This window comes from Cygnus olor, chromosome 2, assembly GCF_009769625.2.
Source record: "Cygnus olor isolate bCygOlo1 chromosome 2, bCygOlo1.pri.v2, whole genome shotgun sequence".
In the NCBI taxonomy this organism is placed as follows: domain Eukaryota; kingdom Metazoa; phylum Chordata; class Aves; order Anseriformes; family Anatidae; genus Cygnus; species Cygnus olor.
The window spans coordinates 14,977,734-15,001,954 of NC_049170.1; the positions used below are offsets into that span (position 1 = coordinate 14,977,734).

At 37.2% G+C, this 24,221-nt stretch overlaps 1 protein-coding gene across 27 annotated transcripts in view; it reads left to right on the plus strand.

The window, feature by feature from the left end:
- The window catches only part of PARD3 (par-3 family cell polarity regulator), a 453,149-nt gene that overhangs the window by 271,083 nt on the left and 157,845 nt on the right, over positions 1-24,221 (plus strand). For 11 of the 27 annotated variants that reach the window (XM_040546998.1, XM_040546987.1, XM_040546991.1 and 8 more), the window contains 4 exons: positions 6,190-6,340; positions 13,321-13,510; positions 18,443-18,594; positions 19,688-19,732. In XM_040546998.1, the coding sequence (XP_040402932.1) occupies positions 6,190-6,340; positions 13,321-13,510; positions 18,443-18,594; positions 19,688-19,732 (538 nt within the window). The remainder of the gene's footprint in view (positions 1-6,189; positions 6,341-13,320; positions 13,511-18,442; positions 18,595-19,687; positions 19,733-24,221) is intronic. The other 16 variants (XM_040546988.1, XM_040547005.1, XM_040547013.1 and 13 more) reach the window with 3 other exon arrangements.

Genomic DNA, 24,221 nt, shown 5'->3' on the forward strand with positions numbered 1-24,221 from the left:
CAACATTTTACGATATAAGCAGGGAGACTTTAAGTTATATTTCCAAAGTTGTGCAGATGGTGGCAAAAACAGGAAGACTAACAATGGTATTGACTTGATAATCCCATATGGCCAGTGTGTAACAGGTCAGTTTTCACAGGATGCGGCCATCAGCTTTTTTGGATCTTTAACTCAGGGTTGACATTTTTTTAATTACTGAGGAGCTTAAGATTTAAGGAGAAACACTGGAGCCTCCTTGCAGTGTGTTCAGTTAATTAGTGATATTATTATGATTAGCCTGTATGGGCAAACAGCTGCCGGCTCTATCACCATAATGCATACGCAGCGCTTAGGCACAACGTCAGCCAGATCAGTGCAGCTGGTGGCAGTATGTGCTGATTCAAGAAAATAAAGGTAATTGTTACTTTTGGAATCCTGCTCTTTTCAGTCCTGCAACCTGGACAGCTTACAGGCACAGATTGCTTGTCTGCACTCTGTTCATGTCACACGCAGTCAGCGCTTGTCTGCCATTAAGAGAGAGCACATCACCATTTTCCTCAAAATGAGAGATTTCATGGGTTTTTCTTGTCTATCTCACTTTCTTGACAGAAATAATGTCTTGCCAAACTTGCCTGAAAAAAAGATTTGCGAACGACTTGCAGATCCCCAAATTTCTGTCTGTCTGTTCATCTTTGCTCCAGTCGAAAACAGAGCATACCACAAAGTGGAGAAAGTCATGAATCCAGCCCACACAAGGCCCTTATCAACTGTATAAGTAAATTGACCTGCAGATCAGTGAGAGAATGTTCGAGTGAGTGGTTTCATTGTAAAAGAAAGGAAACAAGCAAACATCTATTCTTTTCCTGTGTCTGTGGACATATAAAACATTCAGCATCATTTTTTCCTCGATGCATTACTTACTTTGAAATTCATATGCTATGTTTGTTTGTTTGTTTGTCCTCACTGGATTAGTTTTGTGAAGTCCTTCTGGAGTTCATTTAACTGTCAAAAAGACTTTAGTATCTTCTCCAAAAACTGATTTTACTGTTCACTCCCTTCTCTAGGTCATTGGTAAAGCTGCTCATCAGCCTAAGCTGTTTCCAACCCTGATCCGTGGGGGAACTTACAGCTGACTCCTCTCCATCCTGAAGATTGATTTATGTTTCCTATCCGTTAGCCAGCTTTTGATCTGGAAAATGAAAACGTAGTCCAGTCCCATGAAAAATTAGTTTTGATATGAAGCTTTGGGAAAGGCGTTTTGAAAATGCAAATATTTTATGTCTTGTTTATTGTCTGAGAGAGCTTGGAGAACTTACTGGCATCTTTGTGCAACTCCAGCATGTCAGTGAGGTAGGATTTCCTCTGACAGAGCAGTGGTGCCTCCCCACAGACCTCCGTCTGTCATGCCCAGTGAGCTTTCTGTTTATTATAGAGCCCACCATTTTATCCAGAAGGTCAGACTCCTGGGTCTGTCCAAGGACCCCTCTTGGCCCAGGTTATTCCTCATACCCAGTAATCTACCACCTAACTACTTTTTGCAAAGGTGCATGAGTTCCTTCCCACCATTCTGAAAGCACTCTGTGTCCTCTGCTTGCCTTTTAGCATTATCAGAACACGAATGCAATATTTCTTAGAAATACAGTAGTAATTATACATTTAATAGTGCATGATAGTGCATATAAGTCAAAACTGACCTTTTATTGGCTATTACCTATGCTTTTCCATCTTGAAAAGTTTCTCCCTAATGTCGTATCCCAAATCATAGTTAATATTGGTAGTATTATTGTAAAATTATCTCTGTTGAAAAAGGAAGCTGAAGCATTTTGGACATATTAGCCACAGTACACTGATAAGAAAGGAAAAAGAAAGCTTGGAGAATAATTCTGTGTGACACAAAGCTTCAGTACCCTGGTTGCAGTGCAGTAAATAGCAAATTTGTATACTGGCTTCTTTAAAATCCATAACGCTTGCATGCCAGTATTTGGATAATATCCTTTTCTAAAGGAAAAAGAGAGTATGATTATTGTTTCTTTAAAAAAAGAAAAAAAAAGAAAAAGAAAAAGTTTGTTTATGCTTTGAATATTTTGGCAATGTTCTTGTGTATAAACTTTTTTCATATTTATGTGCATAACTTCAGTTAGAATGGATGGTGGTGTTTAAGTAAAAAGGACCACATTAGTTGTCCTTTTATCATCTAGATAAGCAGCAGCTGGGCTAGTTAGTACAGATAGTGCTTTAGCAAACAGCTGGTTCTTATCTGAATGACAAAAGGCCAGGGTGGAGACCTTTTTTATTTAAAAGAAAAAAAAAAGGAAAGGAAAGAAAAAAATGTTTTTTCTATTTTTATATTTAGAGAATGGAGAGAAAAGGAGCTATAGGCAATCTGTAGTATGTAAGGTTTTCTTGTATTTTGACTAATATGATCATCTATTACAGATCAGTGCTAGGACCCAGAGAGGAAACTCTCTCTGTTCAGTGTAGAGATGAGGAGGCTCAGGGGGATCTTAGCAGTGTCTGTAAATCCCTGACAGAGTCAGTAAAGAAGTCCCATCCAGACTCTTCTCAGTGCTACCCAGTGCCAGGATAAGAGGCTATGGGCATAAACTGAAATCTGTTTAAACATAAGAAGAAACTCTTCTGCGGGGGGAGTGGTCAAGCTCTGGCTCAGGTTGCCCAGACTCTCCATCCTTGGAGGTATTCAAAACCCAGCTGGAAAAGGCCCTGGGCAACCTGCCCTCGCTGACAAGGTTTGAGCAAGACGTTGGACTGGATGGTGTGCAGAGGTGCCGTCCAACCTCAGCAAGTCCTTGACTCTGAATTCTCATTCTAAGCAGTACTGCTGCTTGGGGTGGCTGGCTATTGGTATGAAGAATAGGGGGCCAGTTGCTGCATGGCTTGCTTTCCTAGCCAGGCCTTTAATGAAGGTCAGGAATTCATACATCTTTGTTTATATTACCTACTCCTTATCAGTTAATCAAATTAAATTATACTGGATAACATCGATATCAGCTAAGGAAAGAAACTGGAATGTATAATTCAAGCTCTTTAATAGAAATGCATCAGGAAGAGCAGCTCTTTATTTCAACTGTAATCCTGCTTTGGACTGTCGATCTCTTTGTCTTCCCACAGCACAGTTTCCAAATTAAATGTATTTTTTTCTTGCATAAACTTTCTGTTGGCAGTTAAAGGAAAAGTTTATTTTTTGTGTGTGTGTGTGTGTGTGAGTGAAAGTCACTTGTGTAATTTCTGTCTATTTTTTGTTACTTTATAAAAGGCATTGTATCTTTTATAAAATGTTTTTGTAGTTGGCTGGCTATGCCTTTGTTTAAACACATCTTTTTGAGATGCTAATTAGAAATGGAAAAAGTTTTCCCTATGAAAATGATAAAGCACATGATTCACTTTACAAAACGCAGCCATTTGAACACAGCACTCCTGCTATTTCTTTTATTTACCCTGTACTTCCCTACTTTATGAGGTGTAAATTTCTATGCATTTCTCTGGTTCTGAGCTTTCCTCTTGTCAGTATCTTTCTAAAAATCTCTTGAGACCTTCCTACAAATGAGTTTGAAATTTGATGTGTTCTCACATGAACAAGGGCTGCGTGATATGGCTCACTAAAAGCTGGACACTTGTTACATAAAGTCATCAATATAGCACTGGGAGAAGAAACCCCAAAGCACTTTGATATTTTCACACCTTATTTAAAGGCAGTGAAATAAAGGTTAGTTTAGCATTTAATACATTTACTATGCAAGTTTAGGCTCTCAAGTAGTCTAATGTTTCTGTACTTTTTTTATTAATGTTTCAAAATTTAGCATTTCTATTTTTTTTAATTTGCCTTAGATTTCTTTATAACAGAAGCTACAAATATTGTTTCATTTACTTTTCAGTAAAGCTGTCAGTTGTAATCTGCAATTTAAAAAAACTAATAAAACAAATCCTCATTTCACAATTTAAACCTTATTGAGTCTAATTCACTTGCACTGCAAGTTTATTATTCTCCTGCAGCTTGACGTGCCTCCAATTGTAATTGTGTTGACCCTCCAATGCAGTAAATCTCCCCAGTGCTTATCAAACTGGGAAAGATAAGTCTACAATTTGGAACTTCATTAAATATCTCATTTATATTAAACAGATGATGGCTTTGAACAGAAATAATAATTTTTACAGGCTCCGCGACCTCCGATTGTGGTCTCAGCGACTCTGGCATGCGGCATTTTGCAAATCTCCACCCGCGCTGTGGCCCTGGCCGCCTGCCAGCAGCCAAATGTCAAAAGTTGTTCGTCCATCAGGCTGACTTCAAAGCCACTCTCTGAAGACTGTGGTTGAGGGCTTTGTAGCCCTCCGAGCAGATTTTTTAGAAATCTTTCATGGCATACACTTCTTAGTCATCTGGGAATTGCAGGCAGAGTGATTAATAACGGGCAGCTGTTTAAAGAAAAAAACACACAACAAACATGTTAGTTGTTATTATAATTCGGGAAGCTATGAACTACTCCGTTTGTGCTTGCTCGGAGACCAGCCCAGTGAAATATGCATTCCCCGTGGCTTCAAAGAGTTTGCAGCGTGCTCGATGCCTTGCAGTATCTGGTCCCTGCTGGATTTCAGTACATATAAAATATGTGCTGTGGGAGTTGTGTAGGCATATTGTTCTTGAGATTTAACTTTGCACATCAAAATGAAAAGGTGTGTTGGTGAAAACAGGTAATACTTTGATGTGTGAGTTCATACAATTACCATGAAAAACAAATCTATTTTTTACATTTCTTTATTATTATTATATTTAATAGAGCTGGATTCAGTTCATGCCACTTAGTTGGTTTCACGCTCTCAGGGGAGCTCATGTGGGAGCAATAGCAAGGCAGCAGAAGGGTGCTGGAGCTCAGGAGAGCTGAGAGCCCGGCAGGTGGGAAGGCTGGATGGTGAGGGGCTGGGTGATGGAGCACGAGGCCTTGTATCTCCCCAGCTGGTTACTGGCTGCTGACAAACAAGCTCTGAGTTGACGGACGAGCGCAGGCGTTTCTTCAGCCCGCTCCGAGGAGCTGCATTGGCAGCACCCATAGCTAATGGGGTGTCTAAACCCAGCGAGGTGGTGTCAGATTGTTTTCTTTCTTTGCTGTGCACGGGTTCTGCTTTCCACTGAGATCTCTCTGGCTGACTGAAGAAAAGACAGTATTTCCTCTCTTTTGGAAAAATCTGAGAGGCACACGCAGAATAAAAAGGGACGGCCAGGTTCTGCAAACAAAGGCTGAGCTGGGAAGTCGCACAGAGGAAGGAGCCTTCTGATGGAAGGCAGCTGGGATGGGGAAAAGGCCACACACGCCAACTTCTCCCCTGGGCCAAGCAGGCTGTCTCCATCCATTCCTCCACCACCTACTTCATCTGGCTCTTAATGCCCCATGGAGATCTGCTGGGGGTCCTGGAGGGCAGGGACCGGCTTCCCCAGTGGGGTCAGGCAGCCGAGGGCTTGCCAGTTGTGATTTTTGTGGCTCTGGCAGCATGCTGCAGCAGTGCCAGGGATCAGGCTGAACGAAGCATGTGAGGTCTCCATACACTGTGGCCAGGAAAGGCAGAGCAAAGAACTCATCACAAATAGAAAAAAAAAATATTAAAATGTAATGTGAAGCCTGACTTTTCTTTCATTCTTTTCTTTTTTTTTTTTTCCTAAGTAAAAGGTGTCAATGTTTGTGTATTGGTTGCTAATATGTGTGATGGAGTTTCATGGGGGTTTCCATGATGATTACATTTGAAAGCAAATTGTGCCTCTTCAAAGAATGCCAGCAGCCCAATTCCAAAAGGAGTTCGTGCTCTGTGCCCCTGACAGGAGTCTTGTTCTGACAGGCTGTCAGGGTGGGAAAGATGGCCCAGCTGTCTGCCTCATAACATTAAAAAAGCCCAAACTGTCTGCTTAAGAAATTCTGTAACAAAGAGACACCAAAATGCAATGCGGTTTGTTGATTTTTTTTTTTTTTTAACCAATTTTCTGCTGAAGGATTTGAAATTTGACAAGGCGCCGTAGGAGGTGCAGAGCAAAGTGGCTTACAAAGTTGGTCATTAAGCAGAGCTGTCGTTGCAAATTATATTTGTCCAGGGTGAGAAGTTCTAGCTCATTTGGTGCCCAGACAGGTCTAGGCCTTAGGCAAGTTGTTAGAGTTCCCCCATGCTGCTAAATGGACTTTCAGCGCTAATTTTCCTCTCTCTGTGCAGTTGGAGTCACCTGGGAGCCCCTCAGGGCCAGAGCTGCCCATAGAGACGCTGCTGGACGACAGGGAGCGCAGGATTTCCCATTCCCTGTACAGCGGGATCGAGGGGCTCAGTGAGTCACCCACGAGGAATGCAGCGCTGAGCAGGATCATGGGTGAGTTCCACTAATCATGCCTTGTTTTCATCTCTTGTGGGATCCATGGAAGGGTGACTAATGCATTATTTGTGTGGGAGTCAGGGAACACGGAGGTTTGTACTGACCAAATTAAAAAGTGCCTTAAAATTGTTCCAAGCAAGCCTTCTGGATACATAATGTGGGAAAGAAAGCTAATAAAAGGATTCATAAAGTGAATTTCGTATCCCATGGTAGGTCATAGAACAAATCACAGGAGCACTTAACATGGTTTTTCAGTGTCTGATCTGGGACAAGAAGTTATTGGTTGGTCTAGTTTCTAGCTTCATTCAGAGGAAAAGTCATCACTTTCTATAAGGAATTTATAATTAATTTCAGCAGTTGTTCTCCTCCATGTCAGTCATACAGAAATAAACAAGGTAACTTGTACCCATTTATGCTTATTAGGGTATTTCATTAATTTGTTTGAATTTTTTTTATTCACAGGACACCAATTTTAAAACCTTATAACTAATTTTAAGCATCCTTTGTGCAAATTCTGTCTTCATGGCCCCAGCAGATAATGAGGTTATTAGTGGTTGTTCTGCAGCAATTCAGTTTCTTGTGTTCAGAGCTAGCTAATAAAGACTTTTCTTGCCACAGGAGTGGTTGCATTTACTGACTACGATGGAGTTAGTCTGAAAAGATCTTCAAATTTAAAACACAAAAGGCAGTTTGATTAAAATAGCATTTGACATAAGATGTTACGATTGCTTGCTTGAGCTGCAAGTTATGAACATAAAAAATGGCCATTAAATCTTTGACTTTTTTTTAGTGTGCTTGACACACACATATTACATTAGAAGATGCTGCTACAAACTGGATATAAAGCAACAGTGAATTTAGTTTGTAATTACTTAAGGTTGATTTTCAGCCTTAGAAAAATGAACGTCTACATTTTTTCCAGTCAACAGTTTGTATATATCTTTCACTACGTCTTGGGGTTGTTGTTTTAATTATTTTTATTTTTATTTTTTAATTTGGGGTTGGTTTTATGTTTGCAGTAGCAGAATAACATTAAACTCCCTAAAAATCCACAAATTTGCCATTTAAAATACTTCATCACTTAGGTCTTTTGTCTTCTTTAGTACATCTGGACAACAGTAATTAGAAACAAATCACATTCTGTTCTATTGCATTACATCTCTTGGAAGCTGGAAGAATGATAGTGTACCTGAGAATCACTGGAGCATGAAACATTTTCACCCAAAGACATATGCTATTAAAGATAACATTTTAAAAAAACTACATATTTGTTGAAAAAATTAAGGAACGGTAAAATAATCTGAAGTCTTTAGCACTACTTTTCCTAAGAAGAGACTGGCTCTTGTGGTGTTAGGGCTTTAGATAAAATATATTCAAAGCACTACCTTCTGCTTTTCCCATTAGTGTTGGAGAGGATTTACAAGTCCAACTCCTATAAGCATTAAGGAGTTAGCGCTTAAACACCTTGTCCAGTGATGGGAGAAGAAACCCTGAGAGAGTCTGCGTGTACGTGCATCAGGCAATGCAGCATACTGCCCCATCAAGGCAACACCCAACTTGCCATGCCGAATCAAACCAGTGCTTCATCAGTCTAGTGTCGCCCCTTTAGTGGTAGCCAATAGCATATGTTTCAACAAAAGACCAAAAGTCTTTCCAAAGCCTTTAAAATTGAGTGCTTTTGGATACCTCTGCAACATATAGATAGGGGTAAAAAATTTATCCTGCATTTTGTATTAGCTCTATAATCTGAAATATATGGCTCGATTTCCTCTGTTTCATTCTTTATTTATTGTTTTCAGAGACTGGGAACCATGTAGAAAGCTGGTTTTGAATAGGTTGTGACTTAAATCCATTGATGCTTTAGTTGGAAGCACATGAAAGATCAAATCATGCCTGAATCTCACAGTAAATGTGGTCTGCTGTAACTGAAAACTGGTTTTGCCAGAACTGCGTCATTCCCTTCTGCAGTCATGTCGGCTTTACAAAGCCGTCACGTTTAAAGCCAGTTTTCAGATAGCAGTCAGTTTTCTAATATGCTAATTTTTCTGAATGAATCAGAAACCCACTACATTAAAGCCACAGTGTTTACAGTCTTTTGTGATGTTATTGCACGCATGTTTTGTTGCAGTGCTGTACAACAGAGCAGCATTGTTACCTGTTGGCAGAGGCGTATAATACAGGTTGTTTGGTTCAGGTAGCTACAGTTTGTAAGGCTCCTTTATTATCCAGTGCACTTGCTGGACTAGCATACATAAGGAGAAAACTCACAACTCCCTTTATTTTCCTGAGAAGGCAGTGTTCCGTGACTCTTCAGAAGTTTTCCTCCTCTCTTGAAAATTGGCCTAAAAGCAAGGATCAGTTAGAAGAATAGTCTGGCTGAGTAAGTCCAGGGGTCTGGCCCTCCCCATCCTGGTTCTGACCATGAAAAGAAGCAAAAAGGAGTGCTTTTATAGCACTTTTTGTAGTGCTGATTCCCCTGAGTGCTCTCCTAGTATTGAGGAGCCATCTGACTTAGGGGCTCTCTGAATCACTTGGTGTCTTTTTATTCAGCCCTCAATAGATTTAACTATGCAAACTCCTGGTACTTGGCGGCAAGCAAAAATCTCAGTTTGATTTCATGTGCTGAGTACTGTGGCTTTCCGATTCCTTTGCTATTTGATAAAACTGATGCATTTTGAGTGCTTTCTTTCCCAAGCTCAACTTTTCAAAAGTGATAGTCTTAAGGTCTGGAAAATTCCTGCTCTCCTCAGTCATTGCTTAAAGTTGGAACAAAACTTTTAAATGAGTTTTGTTTCTTTTAAATATACCTAATGTAATTTTCAGGGAAGGTATTTAAAACGGTTTGCTTTACTCTTTCAACCTATAACTGACAGCAGAACTGCTTGTCAGAGCCTTGCTGTGAGAGTGGGAATGAAATACCCATTTTAGAATGCCATTTGAGTTATGTAAAGTAATATTTGCTTACTGGAGAAAGGCAGCACAAATCTTTTAATTTTTCGGATGATTGTTATATTGATCTACGTCTCTAGAAGATTATTGCTATAAATTTATAGATTTTCTTATGCTTCTTCACTTGATATTTATTTAACTGAAATTTTTTGATGAAGAAGAGAGGTAATACCTCTTTATATTCAGGGAATGATGTTTTTGTATGTACAGAATGGTTTTCTGTGTTCAGAGAATGATACAATGCAGATACTCTCTTCTAAGAATTAGACAGCTATGATAAACCCTTAGGTTTATTTATTTATTTTTAATGCTTTCAGGTTGCATGATGGTAGTACATTTGAAATAACTGTTATGCTAGTTTGCTTGTCTCTGTGATTAAAAATTCAAGTCTTTCCTTCTGATACACCATTCTTGTATAGAATCCATTATGCTCCTGAGTTTTGCAATACGCAAATACATAGCTGCTGTCTATATAAATTATTCTTATTCAAAATACAGTTTAGTACAAAGTCCTCTTTCATCTCTTTCTTCCAGTTGCTGGTATTTTTTTTTACGAACATAGTGGGTTTTGTTGCTAGCAGTGACTAAACAGAGTTATTTTTCAGAGGTTACACAAAATAACAATGGCTTGCATTGAATCGGCTTTTCATCCTGAAGTATCCTCCAGAACTTGGTAAAAAATGATAGTTACTGCACAACAGGAAGTACTTTGTTCTCTGCACAAATAATTGCTATCATCAGGATAGAAATCAGGAGGAAGCACTAAAAAATAAAAAAAAAAAAAGCTAGAGATGTAGAGTGTTTGTGCCGATGAAATGAACATAACCCTTTACAAGCGGAATGCAGTTCCCCAGCCGTGAATCTGAGCCGAACATGGTGGTCTACTACAGTCTTGACAGTTCTGAGTACTCTCTGGAGATCCAAAGCCTGGATATTGTGGAGACATTTATGTCCTTAGACATTCCTCATGCATCTATTCCCAATCCCACACCTTTAATTAGCCTGGAAAATTAAATGATGTGTCTATCTGGGGGAAATTTTGCCATAACTCACTCTAGTGTTGGGGACAAATATGCTGTTAGTGAAAAATAAATAAGATCTGGAGAAGTTCTAATTTCTTATTGCCCAATCCTCCGTATCACTCCTGTAGGAAGTCTTATAGCTATTGCCATCATCACCATCGCTATTTTCTTTTATTATTATTTCTATTAGTATTTTCTCATCTTGTGTACAAGAATCGGGCCAGATATAGAAGGGTGAGTTGGTCTTCCCAGTGCAGTGCGGTATGGGAGCCAAATTGTTTTAACAAAGAGATTAACAGACTTTCAAGGATTTTTAAGATTTAATAGGACCTTCTGGGAGCTGGAGTAGTTGGCTTCTATGGAAGAAAGCCAGCTGATCATTTTATGTATTGTGTATGCTCAGGTTTTTTGTTTATTTGTTTGTTTGTTTTAGAGTACTTTATATTGGTGGCTTAATTCAGATCCAAACCATTTTTGATCAAGTTTGAAGCATTGTTTTTTGGCATAATTTTCCTTGTAAACTGTAAGTCCTCATAGACCTGAAGACCGACCATCCATTTGGTATTGGAGCTCTGAGATTCCTTTTTCTGCACAGACAGATGGGAACCCTTCTTACCCTAGGCTTAGGTATGGTCCCCTGGCTACCGTTGTTTCGTTCGGTAACTTGTTCAAGAAATTTGAGCCTCATTGTCCTGACATGAGACACACTTGAAAGGAAGAATTTCCCTTCCTCATTACAGTGTACACAATACTACATATTACTACAGAGCTGAACTTGAATTAATGTATGCAGAACTGGACTTGAAGTGTATTCAGATTCTAAATTTAATAGCACTTTTCTAGCCTGAGAGAAAATTGTTGTCTCGGAGAGGTTTGTTGGCAGCTCAAGTAAAGTCTCAGATTTGTAGATCAATCAAATATAGTGATGATTACTAGGTTTGAAGTTTCTTTGATGTTTCCTTGTAATGTTTCTCACAAAACTTGCAGAGTTGCTTTCTCCAAGGGGTATTTTCTGTCCACTTCAGCTGAGCTCTCTACAAAGGACATACCGAGCCTTTTGCTGAGGTATGGCTAACCATCTGCTGGAGGTGAAGCCTTTCACCTGCTTTTAGCTTCATCTGCAGTGAAAAGCATAGGCATGTCAGATGGGTTTTCTGCTTAATTCCAAAGCAACTATTAAAATGCCACTCTTCACCCTTGTCAGATATAAAGAAGGGTAGTGAAAAGTTAAAAATGTTACTGAATTACTTGAGCCTCTCAAATGGGAAGTTCAATCTGCAGAATGCCGTAAGGTTATACCTTTTCTCAATCAATTCTTTGGAGACATTATTAACTACAGAGTTAACAATCTTGTAGGCATTATGTTTGGAAAGAAGTACATCACCACGCTAAACATTAACCTGTCCATCAAAGAAGCTATTGCTGGGCAAAGAATCAGCTGTTATGCAAACTGAACCATTCATTTCATTTTGACAGTGATGAGCTGTTTGCTATGCAGGACCTTTTCCTTCCAGCCACTTTCACCTTTTTCAAAGATCTCTTTTGAAGCCAGTTTTTCCCCCTTTGGAAAGCTATACAAAATGTATTATCTAGTGCACTGATGATTTTAGCTAGCTACGTAGTAATTAGCTAATTACTCTTTACGCGTGCCTTTTTTTTTTCCCCTATAATTGCAAAAAAGTGGTAACAGTAACTGAAACATTTCCAGGAAAAAAAAAAAAGTGGGTGGGTGGGTGGGTGGGTGGGGAATGGACAGAAGGGGAGTACTTTTCACCTAATTGCATGCAGTCTGACAACTTTGTCATATCTGTAGTAAAAATATAGGGTGAATATTTGCCGTATCCATACAAGTGGCTCATGTTATGGAAATCAGAATTTTCCTGTATGTTTCCTGTATGCATCAGAATAGTCAAGTTTGTTGTCAGCTTAATGGTTGATTAAGCTAGGGCTTTTCCCCTCATGAGATGTGACAATTTTACTAATTGTTTTAGAAAGTAATACATATCCAGTAGTAAAATTCATGTGATGTCATGATCTTTCATTAGAAATAATATTGTGTGTAGTGAGAGTTAGGACCAAACATTTTAAGTGGTAGTTTTTTTGTTTGTTTGTTTGTTTGTTTGTTTGTTTGTTTTTTTGCTTGAGGATCAGCAAGGAGGATCCAGGAGGAAGAAACATTTTTAAAGATTCTTTCAGAGAAAAAAAATAATATGTGCATCTCATATGAAGGAATCACACTTAATACTTTGCCATTGCCTAAGATAACTCTATAATTTTAATTCAGGTTTGCAAATTATTTTTTTTCCTTACAGCAAGTTTTAGCTTAGTGTTTCTAAATACTAAAATAACCTGTTTATTTCAAGTTAAGAACTGAAATGGTGATAATTCTATGTGTCTACCATCTTCCAAATAATGATAGATAATCCCCATTCTCTCAATTCTGTATCTCATGCATATATCCTCAAAAAACAGATTTATTCAGCTTAGACCAAAGCATTGCAATGAAAATGTTACTCTTTCTGATAGTCTTTATGGCTGTTTAGTTTGTTTTGGTAACAAAATTTTCTATAAGCTTAAAAGTTGCTTCTACTCTGTACTCAGCAGTTTGAAAACTGATACACAGACTTATGCATCCAAATGAATTGAAATACTGGAAAATACAATTATATGTATATATTTATCACTGTAAAAGGAGCAGTGGTAGTGGGTTTATAATATTTATGTACGCATTCCCTTCATTACCTCAGAAGTGTTTGATGCAAGAGAAGATACTGACTTCTTGCAGTAGGCTGCAGGTACAAGTGGTGTATGTTACTTTTCAGACCTCTGCATAGGACTATGTATATAAAGTGAGTCATGGCTAATGTTACTATCTGTGTTATGTTGCTCTTATCAGTAGGATTGCTGTTTGACATGATGTTTTATTGATTGTGTTTATAAGTTATTCAAGGTACTCTCTGCGATGATTTAGTTTTCATTTTTGTTTTATTTCCTTTTGTTTTTCAGGTAAATATCAGCTGTCTCCAACAGTGAACATGCCCCAAGATGACACTGTCATTATTGAAGATGACAGGCTGTCAGTACTCCCTCCACATCTCTCTGACCAGTCGTCATCTAGTTCCCATGATGATGTTGGATTTGGCACTGTTGATGCTGGTGGATGGACTAAAGCTGCAATTAATGAGTCAACAGACTGGTAAGAAGTTAAAAATAGATGACTGCAGTTACATCTTTATCTTTAGTTTAATTTTTGGCTACTGCTAATATTAATCTTTTTTTTTTTTTCCATCACATTTAGATTTCACTATTTTTAGACTTGTAATTGCTCCTGTTTCAGGAAGGAAGTCTGTACATATTATTTGTTAAACTTTTTTTACTTCTGGATGGAGTTTTGTGCTGTCTCCAAGCCCATTTGTGGAAATTTGCTAATTGTTTTAAGACCAAATCAGCATATAGCTGTGCTCATTTGAAGATTTAATATTAATTTAGTTACCAACTGAGATAGCTGAAAAAAAAGCTAAATTTAGCAAAGATGAAGAAATTCCAATTTGAAAGTTTAATTTATAATTCTCACTGTAAAAAAAAAAAACTTTCTATGTCTGTAAGCGAAAGGTTTTATTTTTATACTTTTGTAAATACTTAGGAGCCTTCTAATATACTTCTTTATATTTTCTTGATTTTCCTAATAACATACAGTAATTTTAAAATCTATTTAGAGGACAAGGCAGGTCTTTGTATTACCTTGTTAGTGTTAATGGTTTTGCAACAAGAATTAGTTAAGACTTCTTTATTATGAAGGCATACCTTTTATATCATAATATGATGTGTATCATGCATAGGCAGTGTACTATAATAATTTCACATTTAAAAATATTGAAAGTCATTCTACTTTATATGTTTAATCCATAATAAAAATAATTTCTTTACATCTTAGGTTGATTCTCTAATTACTTTTATACATTTTAATATGAGATTTGATGAGAAGTGCATTGATTTCTATTATTGACTTGCTTATATTCCTGGCAAATAAATACTGTTTATTGCTTAGTTAGTATACAATTAATACAGATCTAAGATTTAATTTACAAGTCCTGTAATTATCTATAGTAGGAGCAAAATAAAAGCCCACCTCTGTACACTTCCACTTCTTAAAGCTAGATAATTACCACAAATGGTGTGAAGTATATGAATTTTCTTATTTCTCTTGTCTCTCGAGCCTGTTATGAATGTGTCAGCAATATCTTAATAAAACAGCAATAGCACCTGTCAGCTGATATGCACCTGTCAGCTTCTTCTGTGGTTTATATTAGTTTATTTCTTCTTATGTCTGGGAATTGTGCTCTGCATTTTTAAACACAGTTTTAATGATTGTATAAAACGATAAATTTTTTTCATCCTCATTTGCCTTTTTCGATGTTGCAGCTCTTCTCGTGGACAAGTCATACCTGTAATTTGGGCTCTTGAAAAGTCCGTCTGTCTTCTGTAAAAGCTTTTAGAGCTGAAAATCTGAGATGTTTAAATAGCATAGTACTCAAGACCGCATATAATGGCTTATTGCTCAGGGATTTTTTTTTATCCGAATATGAGCAAAAAAATACAGCATAAAGTAAGAGGACATTTGAAACCTGCAGATGCTTTTACATTTACTTCTGCAGCGTATCTTGCTATTCATATACTTCTTTGAAAATGAGCATTACAGTAAAGAAAATAGAGATTAGATATTGTGGAATTGATCATGCTCGAAACCTTTAAACCTGTATCTTTATAAGAAATTGTAAAGGTCTTCAAATACAATTGCAGTTAAAAGAGTAGATGAGCACAGCGCCTTACAGGATAATGTATTCTATTTGTAAAAAAAGTAAATAGCAGTAGAAGTAGATTGTTGCATTAATTTCCTGCTGCTAATGGATGAAGGAAGACTTGTAAAATGAAGGTGCATTGTATGATTTAGCTGGAAGGCACAAAGGGTAAAACTAAGAATATGGATGAAGGGTTATCCAAACAAGAATGGCAGCTGTTCTGAATCACAGAAGAAAATGTAAGCTTTTCCAGCCTGACAATATCTCCCTAATCCTTGATGAAAATGTTATGAAAACAAAGGGGCAATAAGACAGGATTAATAAGTGGAATTTTAATAACATTGAGGGTCAGAAGACGGTTACATTCTTTTAAGGATCAGCTGTCATTCCAGAAACCTTATTTGTTAAGTATTCTAGAATATAGTAAATTGCATTTGGCAATGCTTAATGACTTGCATTAAATTCACCTTCTGTCTTCTATTAATGTAGTTGAAAAATATTAAAATGAGACATTTTTAGGGGTATTAGTTACTCCTCTGTGCTCTCTGGCTTTTCTAGTTATGGATCTTCAGTGGGGCTTTTGAATACTTTTGTGCAAAATAGATGTATTCAAACTCCTGTGATCTGCATGTCCCCTAATTTCTTAAACACCTGTGGATCATTAATAATAGAAATAAACCAGAACATGAAAACTGATGACACTATGTAGGACTCTGACATTTGTACTCTAAAAAGGTGTGGGATTTCATGATGTCAGAGAGTAAGTAATTTTTGGTGCTAAATAGCACCTCTTGTATTCCAGATACTATGCAAACATACGGTAATAATCCCCATAAGAAATGTGTGTGGAAGATAGGTGCTAAGTACAGATAGGGGCAGCAGGAGAACGCCCTTAAACATGGTGACAGTTGAAACACCGGGATTTGATCTCCAGAATTTGTGATTGCTGATGCTGTGTCAAACCACACCATCCTCTACATGAGAATGCCCTTTCCAAGTTTTATTTAACTTTGGAGTTTCAGTGTGTTCTCAGGACTTCAAATGAATATATGCATGCAGGCTGTATTTACATGAAAATGATATTCAGCTTTATTAGAAGCTTTATGTATGCTGATCAAAGCAAGCTCATATAGAAAAAAGAGCATGCAGCCAAAACAAATAGTGTTAGAAATTCTCCCCTTTTGAAGGAAGTGCCACATGATACATTTTGTTCGGCAGGGTGGAGCTGGCCATCCTTAACTAACGTGAGCTGCATTAACAGATGTTGCTAGAGAAAATTTTCACTTAGTAAAACCACATTTTTCTAGCCTTCAGAGCCCATGCTGACTAGTAGTGAGCCAGAAACTCCTGTGTGGCCTTGGGAAAGCCATTTATGATCTGATTATGAAAGGTGTTGAGTTGAGTCACTCAGAGAATGTTTTCAAACTTAGGTGGTTCATATTCATCTACAAGTTGCACTGCTGTAAATGCTAGAAGTATGTATTGACTTCATCCGTTTTACCTTTTAGTTGTGTGGAGATCATTTTTCTCCCTGTTTTGTGGGTGTGAATGTGAGGACTAAATAGTTATTTTTTCGTTCAGGCTCTGATTCATCAGAGCTTTTAAGCATATGCTTCAAAACCTTGCTAAACTGTGCAGACATCTCTGAAATAGTTGCTGCAATTAAATGTAAAACATTAAGAGCCTGAGCCAGAACCATTAAAGTCAAAAGGCACTTGACATTGACTTTATTCATAAAAAGTTCTGATCCTGCTCTTATTTAAGTATTACATGCTTGTCACATGCACGTATCTTATTATTTGTAAATCTGCCACTACTAGACTGAATTTCTTCTACACTGCCTAGTAATGCAGATAGTGATTTTCATCATTTATAGGACTCAATGCCTCTGGCCACATTTCCTTAGCTCTCTTCATTGTCGTGCCTAGTACCCAGGTGTTTCTCGATCAAAGATGCTTCTATAAATTACAGTATGTGGCATGCATAAGCATGTTCACATTACATAATTTAAAAGTATAAGTTCATTTCTGCAGAAACTTTTCCTGTTTCTCACTAGGAATAAAATGTGAATTTTAACTGGCCCTTAAAATAGAAAATAATTATTTTGAAATACACTGCATAGTAACATGTAGGTATACAATACTTTGAATGACATGTAGAGAGACATGCTTAGAGATCTCAGTGACAAGATATTCAGCTTTATTATCGCGAAGTGCAACAACTGAAAGAGGAATTTTGAGGATTTTTTCCCTACTGGATAGATAATGATGGTGCAAAGTACTTGTGTTTGTTATTGTGTTGTTTTTTTGTTTTTGTTTGTTTGTTTGTTTTTCTCAGTAATTTATGCTTTAGATTTCTCCTTGTGTCAGCCTAAGTAGAAATCTAACTTCTCTGGGCTTGCCTTCAGGCTCTTATTAACGCTCTTCCCTTTTCTGGGAGTGAGAAGACCCTTGTGTGAATTTTCTTTCAGTTGGTCTATTAGCAGTAAGTGATCTTACAGGGGTCCTTTAATTGCTTCTCTCTCTCTCTCTCTCTCCCTCTCTCCCCCTGTCTCCCTCTCTCCGTGGTGTGGCCATGGTGACACATTACAAGCCTAGGGTTTAGCTTGCACATCAAACTAATTTTGCCTGCGTTCTTGCATTCATGATTCTACCAACATCAGACCAACGTTATTAAATCTGTCTTCAGAAAGCTTCTGAGGCCAAGGTCATGCAAGAAACCTGCAGAAGAGACCAAATCTGAGTCCAACTTAATGATGAAACCATTGTGGCGAATACTTGCTCAGTAGTGGAGTACTGAGTAAAAATATGTTTGTCTATCATAGCCAAGTTAAAACCAGGAAATGCTATAAAATTCTAATAGAAAGTCTTTAAATTAAGAACTTTGGGAAGTCTCTGTGGGCTTCAGGCAGGACAGATTCTGTGTATGCTTCACAAAATATATTTTGTGATGAAGAAAAATCTGATAAATTGGTATTAAGAGAATATACTGGTTTCTCATTAAAAAAAGGATTTTTTTTTTCTCTCTCTCAAATTATTCCTGTGTTGGGGTCATATATTCTGATAGTATATGTATAGCTTTACATGAGATATGTACATCTTTCATTAAAGCTCATAAGCGAATTATTTTATTCTTTTTAACTAACTGGAATTGCTTGATGCAGTAAAACAAATCCATTGTGTGTGTAACTGACTACTTGCAGTGGTTTATTTAAAAATGTGTACTTTATTGTTGGTAGAAGTCACATGCTAAATAAATGCTTTTCTCTGCAGAGTGAAAGGTTGCGTGATCTTGATAAATGTTTGTATGATTTTTCTCCCTTCCTACAGCACTCTCAGTCCAGATGTTGATCCAGTGCTTGCCTTCCAGCGAGAGGGTTTTGGACGCCAGAGCATGTCAGAAAAGCGTACAAAGCAATTTTCAGATGCCAGTCAGTTGGAGTTTGTTAAAACACGAAAATCCAAAAGCATGGATCTAGGTAGTGAGTGATATTTTTTCAATTGTTTTATTTGAACCTGATTTTCATGTTGTAAGTATATAAATTTTGTAATTCCAAACACATTATTTATGTGCAGTAATACTGTGCATAAGGTCTACTGGTGTGAAGTAAAGTATTCTTAACATGAATGTCCAAGTGGCCTGTGTATTGTTCTTACCACTTGTAAATGTCCATACATTTAAATATCAGAACCCTCTGGATATACAGTCATACGTAAATATTGAATGTCTTCATTAAAATGGAGGTGAAAAGTGCATTTAACAATCCACGTAGAATAACTGTGTAAAAATGTACCATGCTGTGGTTATGGGTACACAGAATTATTCTCAGTTCATGATTACAATTCAATTAGCCTTAAAGACCCTTAGTAGTTTTTATTTTATAGGTGGATTTTGATTAAGATATTAAAGATGTAAGTGTTTTTTTGAAGAAATCTTTCAGAATTAGAAAATCAAGGTGGTCTGACTTCTGGTTGAGATCTAAGTTTTATATTTATATCAGAAGCCCTGAAACTAGGAGCAACTAAGACAGGCAATCAACTATGATCATTTTAACTGGTAAAACAACTGAGAGGAAGCAAATGCTAACCAGCCCATCTATTTTTCTGTATTGAATTTAGATTCTGAAGTGCGGAATCTAGTAACCTTAAACAGTGAGTTTTAATTGCTTAAACACAAAAATCCATACTCAAAATAATAAATTATAATCAGATTTGCTCCTTTACAATAATTGTCAGTATCTTACCTTCAATCCCTAATTCACCAACTTCTTCAGAGGACAGTAAGGTTGGTGGCATTGACTTGTCTTGACTAGTTGCGATGTGCTAACGTGTAAATAACATATTGTACCTGCCTGTGATGTGAACACGACTGACATTGCATGAAGGTTACTTGTTTGCTGCCATTTCTATCTAGAATGTTTGCTTACTGTTACAGTTTATATGCATGAAGGATGACATTGCTAAGGCCCCCCTAACTTGAAAAAAAAAATACAAAAAAAAACCAAAAGGAATGTTGGATGCATGTGGGGCATGGGCACTAACTGGGCTAACCATTATACATTTACCTTTTAACAGTAGCTGACGAGACTAAGCTCAGTACAATGGATGACCAGAAAACAGGTAAGAATTGACAGTAAGGCTGTTGCTATAGAAACCTTGGTCAAAGCAGCTTACCACAATTACAGAACTGCCAATCAAATTGCATGAAAACATGAATATTCCAGTACTTGCATGGCTGCTCTCTATTGTTGTGAATAATCAAGTCATAGAGAAAAAGAAAATTCTCTATAGAGATAAGTATCTAGGGTGGTATATTCAAGCAGGTCATATATCTGGCTGTAGGTAGACACCTGTTTCTACACTTTGAACTCATAAATATTCACAGTTGTCTTGATTTTTGTCCTTTCAATGAAATCTCGGAAAATCTTCTCCTCGCTTCAAACTCAGAGTAATGTTGTAGAAGAGTCGAATGTTTGGCTTACAGTGCTAACACAGTGCTTGAAAAGAATTACTTTAATTCAAAAATTGCTATCTTTGCCTTAAGTGGTCATCAGATAGGTGTTGTAAGTTGAACTGAGGATTATTAGTGCAAGTCGATTTGCTTTTGGAACTGAAACCGGAGCAGTGTAACAGAACAAAAGAATATGTAAATAGAATATTTTCCACATACGATAGATTGTAACACTTCACACAATGATAATGAGAAATAGCTTTCAAAGCATATTTTTTATTAGTAATTAAAATAATGCACCAGCTGCAATTATTAGCCTTTATGATTTATTAATACAAGTTAGCTTTTGACCTTTGGAATGCTGTTTTAATTAGGCTAGATCCAGAGGACACCATAACATTACTTAGCTCTAATTAGGAACAATTCACCTTTTAAACCTGTCAATATTATTTATTTTAGCATGATTTGGGGAGCAGGGCATTCCACGCAGAATTTATGATTAATAATTCACAACTGCATCTCTGTTTAACGACACTTTACAACATGAGTAGGAACATTGAGAAGCTGTAACTAATCAATTGACTGCATTATATTTTTTATTAAATCAGATAAAACTTCAAGCTCTTAAAATGTTGTAGAATATGGCCATAAACTTGCAACCTTACAAACTGAGTATGAATAAAAAAATAATATTATTGAATGTTTTGAAAGTTTAGGGCCATCAGAATGTATGAATTGTGTTAATGGTTATGGTAAGAAACAGAGCTTGGGAACTGCCTTCACCATGAGCACTATTCACAGGAAAAAAACTTACAGATCAAACACAAATTACTTGTAAATAATTCTTCATTTACTTATTAGCCTGCTTATTGGAATGGGATGTGATAACAATGATGTAAATCCTGTGTTTTAGCAAAATATGATGCTTAGGTTTAAAAGTGCACAGTGCTTTTGGTGGTATCAACAGAGTGTAGTTTTTCTATATGTGTGACACCTGGATTAAATTCCAAAAAGAGACATGTCAGACAACTTGGGTGAACGAGCGTGACCGTAACCATCTGGACTAAGCAGTTACATATTTTGTGCACAGCAAGCTCAGTGGCTGGAAAGAAGGGGGAAAAAAACCACCACACCTTTGACTGTACTTTTTTAAATTTATTTTGTGTGCTTTTAACCAGGTTTAGTATGTAAACACTGCATTTCTCCCATTACTGAAGATGGATGTGGTTTTTAAACAAACCACTTACTGCAATTTGGCTGAAAAATCATCTGGTATAAGAAAAAAAAAAAATACATCAAATGTGTGGTGAACTATGATTTGATGAACTGTAGAAGCCAGAAAAATTCAGCATATATTTGCTTTAAAGAAAAATAAAAACAAACACTGTTTGTTTTTGATTAAACCCAAAAACAAAGTTGGGTTTAATAGTATTAGCTGAAAAGGAGAGTGTAGAACTCACCAGGCCTAGTAACTATAATAGATTTTTAATTATTTTTCTTTCTGTAGTTCACTTGAAGTGCCTAATCCTTGCAGTGTTTATAGTTCATTCTAGAGGTTAGAAGTATATTCAGTAGCAATTGAGCATGGCTCATTTATTGAGTCCCAGGCATGCTATAGTTCTAGCAGGTTGGTTTTTTCTTTTTTTTTCCATGTCCACAGTGAGAAAAGGCCAAAATACTCTCTCTCAAACCAAACAACAGCAAACAAACAAGCAAAACGAACACAGAAGATGTATTTAAATTATTTATTTTTACAGGATGCTTTTAAAGTAAACTTTTATTAAATGGAAACAAAGCTGAAATACTTTTGATGCAGTTATTTGCTCTAGTCTTCCCCTGCCCCCTTCCAGCAAAAAATGTTACTCTTTTTGTATAAATTGAACCAGAAATAGAAGAATTTATCAAATCTAATGTAGCAGATGTTAGTAAATTCAAAAATAGACTAATGTCCTTTAAGAAAGCACTTAAAAGTAGACTTTGTGCCTTTGCAAAACTGCTTTAATCAAATAGAGGGAAGTTTTTGACGTCACTGGTAGCATTTAACCTAAGAGTTAGTAAAAATAATGTTTCAGAAAGAAACAAAAGCATCATTTAAAATCATTTAAAGTGAAGTGCTTTTATAGCACTAAAAAAATACTTTTATAGCTTTTAAAAATAGTCACCCAAGGAAGCCTCCTACGTCCTTTAACACCACACTTTTTGCCTTTGCAATTCGCCCATGCAGACTTGTGGCACCGTATACATACTTAACGTAAGATTAGAGAGGTGGGATCATCGTGAGTTGTTAAACAGAGTCAGTGCAACAGGAAAAAAAGGGGGCTTGGAGCAGGGAGCATCACGTAGGTTTGATGTGGTCTGTGAGTATTAGATGTCTCATTGGATCTGTGTGTGCGGTGAAGCCCTGCGGTGCCTGCGCCACGTGAGAGCCGATGCATGCAACGCCCGTAGGTCGTGCATGAGCAGAGGGTGCTGCATGGTCTGGAGAGCGAGGCTTGGCGTTATCCCCAGGGACTGGCCAGCTGAGACACAAGGGTGGTGGTGCATGCCTGGTGGGCAGGGGCTTGGGATGGCGTGAGCATGGCACAGAGCCCGTGAGAGATGGATATGGGTGTATGGCACGTAGAGGAGAGCAGTGTGGATGAACATGTAAGCAGCGTGCAGGGAGGCTGCGCACGCGGTAGGATTTACGGATGGGGTGCTTCTGTGTTACAGATGGCTGAATCCACCTCAAAGGGTGGATTATTTGTTAATAAAATTGTTGGAAAGGAAAATTTTGATTAACTTCAAATTTAAAAAAATGATAAAAGAACCCCTTTCATCCCTCAGTCATATAAAGATGCTTTAGGTAGATGTGTCTTTTTTTTTTTCTTTCTTTCTTTTTATTTTTTCTGTTTCAAATTCTGCTGTCAAAATAGAACTCAGCAGATAACATTTCTGATGATTACCACCAGCACTGTAAAGTCTAGAAGAAAATGCTGACATTTTTGTATTTAGAATACAAGGTTTTGATGTGACTCATAAATTTTAAACAAAATGCATCTTAAATGAAGTTTGCAGTTTCTCAATGGATTATGAATAAACAGCTCACTTTCTGGCTAGTGAATTCTAGTAATAAATTCTGAACTCACTCGATTTACAGGGAGCCTTAACCACCATATATTTTGAAAATAGTAGACTTGCTATGAAGTGGCCACAGAAGCTGGTGAAGGTATTGAAATACGCATAGCTTTACGATCACAGTGCTTAAACTGCTTGTGTAATGACATTTTCTTCTTTCAAATTCTGCAACCTGTCCACATTTGTGTTCATGGCCACCCAAGTTCAATAAATATTCGTATCATTTCTGTAATCCGTTATTAGTTTTACAGTACTGAAGGAACATTGGGTCATATCCCATCTAGCTTTTCCTTTGGGAAAGCACAACTTATATAAATATTGTTCTCACAAAGATCTGTATTGGGTAGCAGGAAATGGATTTTTTTTTAATGTTCTTTATGAACATAAATGGGCATATAAATGCTTGCTTTATAATTACTGTTTACAAAAAAAGCCACTCAGTAATTAGGAAAAGATATATGAGCATTTCATTTAGAAGGTTGCAAAGCAGAATCTGGAATAAGGAAGTTTACAGAAAGTTGCCATGAAAGAGGATACCCTTTCCCTTTGTATATGAAATTGAATCTGTCAAACAGCTGGTTTGTATAGGATTGTTCTGTCTCTTCTATTTTTATTTTTTTCCTCTTCAAAATGTTGCATTCATTTTTCTTTCCTGTCTTGTGGATTGTTCTTATCAAAACACAATCCCAAAAAGTAAAAAAAAACAAAATCTCATTTGTTGTGTACTGCAGGCTTTAGTGGGGGACCAGCAATTTGTGACATATGTTAGAAAGTGGACAGTTTTATAGGGCATTGCCCAAGTTGAAGTTCTTTCACTTGGTATAATGTTCTGTGAAAATGCTTGCATTAAACTTAAGGCCGTGTTCAAAACTTGGGGGAACCTGGACTGCAGTTTGTTTGCACAGCTGGGAAGCCATCAAACATCCTTGTCCCGGCTGCCTGCTCTTGCTCACCCAGCAGCCGCACTGTGCCCCCAGCTATCCTCATGACCCTCACTCTCCAACAAATAGGGGCTGTGAGTGAGAGGGTGGCTTCTTCTGC